Source organism: Dipodomys ordii, unplaced genomic scaffold (assembly GCF_000151885.1).
Source record: "Dipodomys ordii isolate 6190 unplaced genomic scaffold, Dord_2.0 Scaffold22, whole genome shotgun sequence".
In the NCBI taxonomy this organism is placed as follows: Eukaryota; Metazoa; Chordata; class Mammalia; order Rodentia; family Heteromyidae; genus Dipodomys; species Dipodomys ordii.
Window position 1 is genome coordinate 909036 of NW_012267238.1, and position 9041 is coordinate 918076.

The following is a 9041-nucleotide window of genomic DNA, read 5'->3' on the forward strand; positions in this document are numbered from 1 at the left end:
AGCTTTAGTGTGGTCTTGTTTGTGATCATTTGGGTAAATGCCCAAAAGTGGGATTGCTGGGTCATAGGGGAGCTCTATGTGGAGTCTTTTGAGGAACCTTCATACTGCTTTCCAAAGTGACCCAAACCTTTTTATATATCTGTCATTTAAATTCTACCTATCTCATACTTTGTTAAAACAACTGCTGAAATGAATTATCTTACTTAAAATTTTTATTATGAACATGCAAAAGTCCAAAGATTTAAATTTGAATTCTCACTGTAGGTTGTTTGTCCTCAGTTGTATTATCAAACTCTTGAGGCCTCTCATTTCACATCTATAAATGGAGGTAAGAACTTGCAATGTTTTTGTGAGGTCTTATATGATTACATTTGAACTGTCCCTTGTATAGTGCCTGGCAAATACTTGATGTTCACTGAAAATTATATTTCTTTCTATTTTTACATCCTACTTCATTTTAACATCCAAAGTAACTTCTGTCTTCAGAGTTTTTTGTTTTTGTTTGTTTTTAGTTATACTCACCACATTGGAACGCGTCTGGCCCTAACAAGCAAGTTTATCACAGTTCTTCTGAATTCACCTTAATGAATAATATGATCAAGCAGCAGCAGACTTTGGAGCCAATGCAATCTTCAAGTGGAACGTGAGTTCATGGCAAGAACAGTTAATGTCTCTGGTATTTAGATGGAGAAAAAAATGTGTACATATTTATTTCTCTAATCAGTTTTATTCTCTGCTAATGGGAATCAAACACATGCAAAGCAAGCCTTCTACAACGGAACTACATCCATTACCACCAGCTTACAGCTAGTATATAGCTATAAGCTATATACTAAAGGCCTGTCAGAGTTTGATTGTATACTAACTGCTGTTATTTGTCACTGAATTCTTACCTATGTGAGCAGAATATCCACAGCATTTTAGAGCCCAGACTTTGAGAAAAGTTTGTTGTTAGCTAAAATCCTATTTACTATCTCCTTGATCTTAGAATAATATATTTCTTTTATTTTTCTTTTGTCAAATGAACTTAAACTCAGGGCCTAGGTGCTGTCCTCTAGCTGTTTTTCTCAAGACTGACACTCTACAATTTGAGCCACACTTCCAGTTCTGGCTTTTTGGTGGTTAATTAGAATAAGAGTTTCATGGACTTGCCTGACAAGGCTGAATTCTAACTGTGATCCTCAGATCTCGTCCTCCTGAATAGCTAGGATAACAGGCATAATTCGCCAGCACCCAGCACATCAATAATTTTCTTTAACCCTCCCTTTACTCTAGTATAGTGTGCCATTATTGATAGATCATCAGTGGAGATTTAAAGAAGATAAAACATATGCCAAATTATTCATAATTAACTAAATAAAATTGCCTTTTATGAAAGAAACTGAACATGAGCCATATGCCACGACATAGTATATATACTGGATTAACAAAGATAAAGAAAGAAAGGCCTTGTCTTCTCCTTGTATTAACATTCTAGAGGGATTTTGAAGGAGAGTTCCACTCTGGAACTCTGGAATTCAAATTAAGTTACATCTGACATAGCACAGGGACTTGTCTCCTCAGCCTTTATTTCTTCAGCTAAGAAGAATGGGAGCTACCAGAATCATTGCTCCTTGTTCTATGGAGTCTCATGAACTCAGTTTGTGATAGATAGTGAGACTATAACTAATAATGCTTCAATTCTCCTATTCAGTTCTGTTGCAGTTGGATTCTAGATTTCTGCGACATGTCAGTTACTGACTAAATAAAAGATTAAAGCTTTCTCATCCAATTCTCCTTGTAGTTCTGTGAACAGCATTTACCAGCTATGTTGAGCAGGCAAGATTTCTTTGTCAGTAAGACCAGAGCAGGAGATAAGAGAAGGACAGCCCTTGGGGTAATTTGGTCGATGAAGTTAAAAAGAAGGTAGGAGAAAGAGAGAAGAAAGGAAAGAGAAAGAAAGAAAGAAAGAGATAGAAAAAGAGGAAAGAGAGAGAGAAAGAGAGGGAGGGAGGGTGGGAGAGAGAAAGAAAGAAAGAAAGAAAGAAAGAAAGAAAGAAAGAAAGAAAGAAAGAAAGAAAGAAAGAAAGAAAAGAAAGGAAGGAAGGAAAGAAGGAAGAAAGAAAGGAAGGAAGGAAGGAAGAAGAAAGTTGGTTCAAGGAACAGAAAATGGTAAATTATGTATAGTAAAAGAAAAACTAAAACATTAGCAAGAGGCCTAGCAGAAGAAAGATATATGGAGAGTGTACACTGAGGGTTTACTCATTAGAGACTGGTAAAGTTAATATGTCCAGCAGATCATGACACATGCTCTTGCTTATTACCTTGAAGGAGCAAATACAGAAATTACTAGAATCTAAGGAGGTAAGTTGCCATGGAATAAAGATCCCCAACAAGAGCTGTGGCCTCATACAGCCACTTGACCCAACGTGGCAAGAGACAGAATCACTCTCCTACATGATCCTCTCCCAAATGCTTGCCATTGACAGAACCTAATACCTAAATCTCCATACATACCATGGCAGTCCCACATACTCAGGAGGCTAAAGAAAGAAAATTTCTTGAGCCAATTAGCCTGATGCAAGTGTGGCAAACATATCAAGACCTCACCCAAACAAATTTCAGAGTGCACAGGGTGAGGTGGAGAACTGATATAAAAGTCAGAGAAGGGCGTAAGGTAAAAGATCTCGCTGAGGATTTCCACCTCAGCCAGGTAAACTCTTAAATGTTGCATAACCTAAGCAAATCATTTTTACAATATCATGTCTTTGTTCCTCATTAAAATAATAAGATTAATAATATTTCTCTAAGCATTCACACAGTGAGACCAAAGGAGGATATTCTTAGGAGAAGATCACCAGGGCCCAATCGCTATGTGCATAAAATCATATAAAATAATGCTTATTGAAATAAAGTCTAAGAAATGGAAATGAGAGGTTTTTCATTGTATTGTTCCTGGTTCTTTTTATTCCCTTTTGTCATTGTGTTTGATTTATGTACCCATTGTCTTATAGATAAGTTTATTTGCTTTGGGGAGGGAAAGAGGAAGCACAGAAATGGTAGGACAAAGAGTGAATCAAATGTATTTAAATGTTTTTTTTTCTTTCATGCATTTGTTTCTAATGCATTTATAAGATTATTTCTTTGTTGCTTTGTATGTCCCTCCCCCACAGTATAACCCCTGCTTTCACTGTATTTGATGTTGTTATAATTTGTGGAGGGGAAGGGGAAAAACAAGTCAGTTAAATAAGGATACAGGTGGACCCGTTGCAGCAATGAGATGTACAAGTCGTTATGTCGAAAACGAACTTTACAACTTTGGGGGGGGGGATGCTGGGAAGGGATGTGAAGGGTAAACAAAGGAGGAGGCAACAATGCTTGATAGGAAAATGTACTCATTATCTTGCCCATGTAATTGTAACCCCTCTGTACAGTATGTTCCCAATTTAAAAAAAAGAGTGAATCAATTCAGCAGTGATACTTACTAGACACTGTGTTACAAATGAACTATACAACTTGTGGTAAAGGGGGTTGAGAGGGAAAAAATTAATGTACTCAATACCTGACTTACATAACTGTAACTCCTATGCATATCACCTTTACAATACAAAAATAAGTATTTTTCTAAAAAAAAGATATGAGAATAACTTGAGTCCAAAACTTGAACTAAGCTGTTTGTTGGAAGAGTGGTTATGGACTTACCTACCTGATTCTCATCTTTGTTTCTTTGTGTTTTCAGACTTTTTCTAGGGACTATCACTAACACTTCCAGAATTTATTTTGAGATTTTGGAAGGAAGCCCAATCATCCCTTCTCCGTGAAATACAAAGATGCTGGGATACCTAGGAAACAGCAGCAGCATGTCCCCTACCTTCCTGCTGAGCGGCATTCCTGGGCTTGAACATTTGCACATCTGGATCTCCTTCCCTTTGTGCTTCATGTATCTGATTTCCATCCTAGGCAACTGCACGATTCTCTTTATCATTAAAACTGAGCCTTCACTCCATGAGCCTATGTACCTCTTCCTGTCCATGCTGGCTCTCACTGACCTGGGGCTTTCCCTTTGCACCCTTCCCACAGTGCTGGGCATCTTTTGGGTGGGAGCAAGAGATATTAGTCATGATGCCTGCTTTGCTCAGCTTTTTTTCATTCACTGTTTGTCCTTTCTAGAGTCCTCTGTGCTCCTGTCTATGGCTTTTGACCGATTTGTGGCCATTTGCCGTCCCTTGCACTACGCTTCCATTCTCACCCACACAGTCATTGGCAGAATCGGTCTGGCTTCCCTGGCCCGTAGTGTAGCACTCATTTTCCCATTGCCTTTTATGCTCAAACGATTCCCATATTGCAGCTCTCCAGTTCTCTCCCATTCCTATTGCCTCCACCAAGAAGTGATGAAACTGGCCTGTGCAGATATCAAAGCCAATAGCATCTATGGCATGTTCGTCATTGTGTCCACAGTCGGTGTGGACTCGCTGCTCATCCTCTGCTCCTATGCCCTCATCCTCAACACTGTGCTGTCTATTGCCTCCAGGGCCGAAAGGCTCAAAGCTCTGAACACCTGTGTTTCCCATATCTGTGCTGTGCTCCTCTTCTACACACCCATGATTGGCTTGTCTGTCATCCACCGCTTCGGGAAGCAGGCACCCCATCTGGTGCAGGTGATCATGGGCTTTGTGTATCTTCTTGTCCCTCCTGTGATGAACCCCATTGTCTATAGTGTGAAGACAAAACAGATCCGAGATCGGGTCACTCATGCTTTTTGTTCCTGACCAGATCAAGTTTGGAGACATGACTGTCTTTGAGTGGTTTTACACTTCTGTCTTTATAAGATGTGATATGCATGGAAGAGAAGAGGCATTTGTTTACAACTGTAGACAAGGATGAACAAATGGCAGCTTTCACACCATTCATACTTTATAAAGGCCGATTAGGAGAGATCCAGTGTACTATGATACAGAACAATTTTCCAAAAATGTCTTTAAAGATATTCTTAGTCTTGTTTTCTGTACAAATATTTCCAGTCCCAGAAGCTTACCATTCCATGTCAAGACATAGACTTTTTCTTCTCTTATAACCAAGCAGGCCTATGTAACTGCCTCCATGAAGTCAATGTTGTAGAAATAAACCCAGAAATATCTCAAGGTTAGATCATAGACAATTGCATGTTTCTCACTGGTGATGTACACATATCTTCAGTATTCCTGTCTATCTTGCACAACATTTGCTTTTGCTGTTTAGCCTTTGTACTGACAGGAAGCCAAGGCCAAATGGGGAAACTATATGTTTCATCCAGCAGGTTCAGCTAAGATATGAACCCAGTGAGTGAGCAAACTTTCAGATTATTCCACTTCCCATCTTTCCATTTTTTTCTAGCAGACAGTCAAGATGAAATAGAGGGGTAGGGTCCGGCACTGGTGGCTCATGCCTATAATCCTAGCTATTCAGGAGGCTGAGATCTGAGGATTGCAGTTCAAAACCAGACCGGGCAGGAAAGTCCGTGAAACCCTTATCTCCAATAAACAAACAGAAAACCAGAAGCAGCACTGTGGCTCAAGTGGCTGAGCACTTGCCTTGAGCTGAAGAGCTCAGGGACAGCACCCAGTTTAAGCCCCATGACCAACAAAAAAGAAAGAGAGAGAGAAGGGACAGGTAAATTCTACCACAAGACCAATACAAATGCAAACCAAATAAAAGTAAAAATGTTAAGACCCTAAATTTGAAGATAAGTTGTTATTTGAATTATCCAGAGGAAAGGGCAGTTTAAATGCTATTTAAAAATAGCATCTGATGAGGAATAGCTTTTCAAGAAGAAAGCCTATCTTAATAAAATTATTTGCGATATCTCAGAGACATGTGGTAGGGGAGAGTAGGTAAAAATGTATTTTAATCTAGAATAACATATTCAATGCTGAGACAGAGATGAGGGAGAGACAGTACATTCAGAAAATCATCTGGATGTTTAATTGTCACCATGGAGAACATTTGGCAACTGGATAAAGGAACCTAGAAAAAACCCTGAAAGGAAAGAGTGGCCTATATTTCTAAAGGAGTTGTTGAGCTAAGCCTCAAAGTAGAAAGTGTCTGGGTGACAAGAGGTGCTGATTGTTTACTGTCTTTCAGTGATAGTTGTCCAGACACCGTAAGAACATAATGCAAAGCCTAACAAAGGACTTTGTTCTTAAATTGGTTTTTGTGAATACATGGGACTTTGCTATGTAAAAGTACAAAACAAATACATGCTTGCTGGAAAAACATACACACAATACCCAAAGATTTAGGTATAAGTTTAATAGGATGATGCTGCATTTATATTTCTCTGCAGAAATGTAAGACAGAAAGCTATTAGGTAAGGTGATAGAGAAAAGTCAATATTGAATAATAGGAAATAAGGCATGATAGATTGATAGATAAGATATAGATAAAATTTATTGAGAATGTCTTTTTATACAATTTTATTTGAAAATGTATTAAAGCAGCTTCACTTTATTTTAAATGCCCAGGGAAAACACTATCACAAAAAAATGACTAAGTAGGAAAATCATATTGTTTAAAATTAGTTTCTTAGTTACTTAGCAGAATCTGTGACTTTTTTATAAATTATATGCTGGGTTTTTTGTTTGTTTGTTTGTTTTGTTTCAGCCAGTTGTGGGACTTGAAGTATGGGCCTGGGCCCTGTCCCTCAACTCTTTAGCTCAAGGCAAGTGCTCTACCACTTGAGCCACAGAACCACTTCCAGTTTTCTGGTAGTTAATTGGAAATAAGAGTCTCACAGACTTTCCTGCCTGGGCTGGCTTTGAATCTTGATCCTCAGATCTCAGCTTCTTAAGTAGCGAGGATTACAGACTATATGAAGGTTTAATAATAGCATATTGTTATTAAAATTAGATGTGTCATGTTAGATATTTTTACAGACTCAATAAGATTTCTAATATCTCCTAAATTTAGACTTGCAATTCTCTTCTACATACGAATAAATCTGATTCAGTTGATTTATCCAAAAAATGTCACTCAATATTTGCCAAGTGATATTCTTGTTTTGATTTGTTTTTTTTTTTTACAAATTGAACATTCTTCCTAAGTAATATATGCTCCTTGATTTTTGTCTTTCCTTGATGGCATAGAGATTACACACTGTAGCATTAATTTTAATAAATGCTGATTGCACAATAATCTATTCACTCAAATTCTATTCTTTAAGAAATGCCTCTGATCTAATTGGTCTATCACGTAAGTTTTATTTCAAGCCCTCTTAAAATGTTCCTTCAACTTCAATGAATCATGTCAGAGTGCCCAATTATTTTGTTCTATCTTGTGTAAATTGTATTCCCAACTTTATTATATAAATCTTGTACCCTGGCTCTTCACTAGATGGTTCACCAGATAGTTCAACACCACCATGGCACTGAAGATAAAACAGTTCCATTATTTCCTAGTTGGTAATTTATTTCTTACATACTCAAATTATTATCTGAGGCAGATGTTGACTACTTTACCTAAGACCTTCTCTCGGATATGGCGAGTCTTTACACAGTACACAATGGGGTTCATCAGGGGTGGCACCAATAAGAATATATCTGCAATAAGGATAATAACTAGAGGGCTTTTGTGCTTGGCAAAGCGATGCATGGCAGCCAAGGTGATGATGGGCACATAGAAGATAATCACAGCACAGATGTGGGAGACACAGGTATTCAGGGCCTTCAGCCTCTCTGCCAGAGAAGCAATGCTGAGTACCGTCTTCAAGATGAGCACATAAGACAGCACAATCAGTGAAAAGTCCAACATAGTACAGAGAGCAACAAAGAAGCCATAGATGAAATTAATCTTGTTGTCAGAACAGGCCAGCTTCATGATATCCTGATGAAGACAGTATGAATGAGAAAGGAGATTCTTTTCACAATACTTTAGTCTCCTTAGAGTACAGGGAAATGGAAGCACTAAAATTAGGCTTCTAAAAGCTAAGATAATTCCAATTTTAGCCACTCTGCTGCTAGTTAGAATAGAACTATATCTGAGAGGGCTCTGGATGGCGAGAAAGCAGTCCAAAGACATAATTAGAAGCACAGAAGATTCCATCACAGTGAATCCATGAATGAAAAACTCTTGAACAAAGCAAGCATCAGGGGAAATTGTCATGGCATTGAACAAGAAGATTCTCAGCATGGTGGGAAGGGAAGAGAAAGACAGCCCCAGGTCAGAGGCAGCCAACATGGCAAGGAAATAATACATGGGCTCATGAAGTGAAGGTTCTGTCTTTAAGATAAAGAGAATGGTACAGTTGCCCAGGATGGCAACCAGGTACGCGAAGCAGATGGGAATGGAGATCCACATGTGGGCATGCTCTAGTCCTGGGATCCCAGTCAGAAGAAAATACTTCACTTCAGAGTTGTTAAGAACAGACATGAGTGGGGAATCTGCGATTTAAAGCCAGCTCTGAAATCACATGAACAAAATCCAGTCATACTTTTGAATAAAATGCAATCTTGTGGGGATAGAATGTTCTTTCATACGTAGTCTGAAGAAGTATATTTGGTATGTGAAACAATTACATTCTTCCAAATTTACCATAAGGTCTTAAATATTGTAAATTCTCCCACATGACAAGTTCACTTTAACAATGCATGCTAAATATGCATTTTTCAACATTTTTCATCAAACAGGTAAAGTATGTCAAAGTAGAACTGTTTGTATTGACTCAATGAAAAGACACCCAGAATCTAGTTCACTGAATTTTGCCATGCAGTCTTCAGCAGATCCCAGAGTGCTTTTTACAACAAATTGTATGAAATTTGTGGAATGAAACAATTATCTAACTCAGATCATTGAAAATACTTAGTAAACAAATTCTAAACTGTTAAGTTTATGAACTATTTCATATATTAAACTTAGGAAATAGACTCTTATGTATATAATATTCATGAGTATGATTCATGTAAATACATATTCCTTCAAGAAATCTATGAAAATAAACATAATAATTTGTGGTCTAATATATTTGCAACCTATTTGGTTTTAAGTTATCTCATCTATCTAAATATCATTTATAATCTATAAAATTAATA

At 37.7% G+C, this 9041-nt stretch overlaps 2 protein-coding genes across 2 annotated transcripts; one reads left to right on the plus strand and one right to left on the minus strand.

The window, feature by feature from the left end:
* The first annotated feature begins 3808 nt into the window (after positions 1-3808).
* On the plus strand, positions 3809-4761 carry LOC105983979 (olfactory receptor 51G2). The gene has a single exon (XM_013014021.1). It carries the CDS (start codon positions 3810-3812, stop codon positions 4746-4748), a length of 939 nt encoding a protein of 312 aa, XP_012869475.1. The 5' UTR covers position 3809; the 3' UTR covers positions 4749-4761.
* A 2682-nt stretch (positions 4762-7443) lies between these two features.
* Positions 7444-8382, minus strand: LOC105983980 (olfactory receptor 51A7). The gene has a single exon (XM_013014022.1). It carries the CDS (start codon positions 8380-8382, stop codon positions 7444-7446), a length of 939 nt encoding a protein of 312 aa, XP_012869476.1.
* Positions 8383-9041: the final 659 nt, after the last annotated feature.

Bases quoted from the DNA above. Each gene is read 5' to 3' on its own strand.
- LOC105983979 (XM_013014021.1), top strand. From the start codon at position 3,810: ATGCTGGGATACCTAGGAAACAGCAGCAGCATGTCCCCTACCTTCCTG.
- LOC105983980 (XM_013014022.1), bottom strand. From the start codon at position 8,382: ATGTCTGTTCTTAACAACTCTGAAGTGAAGTATTTTCTTCTGACTGGG.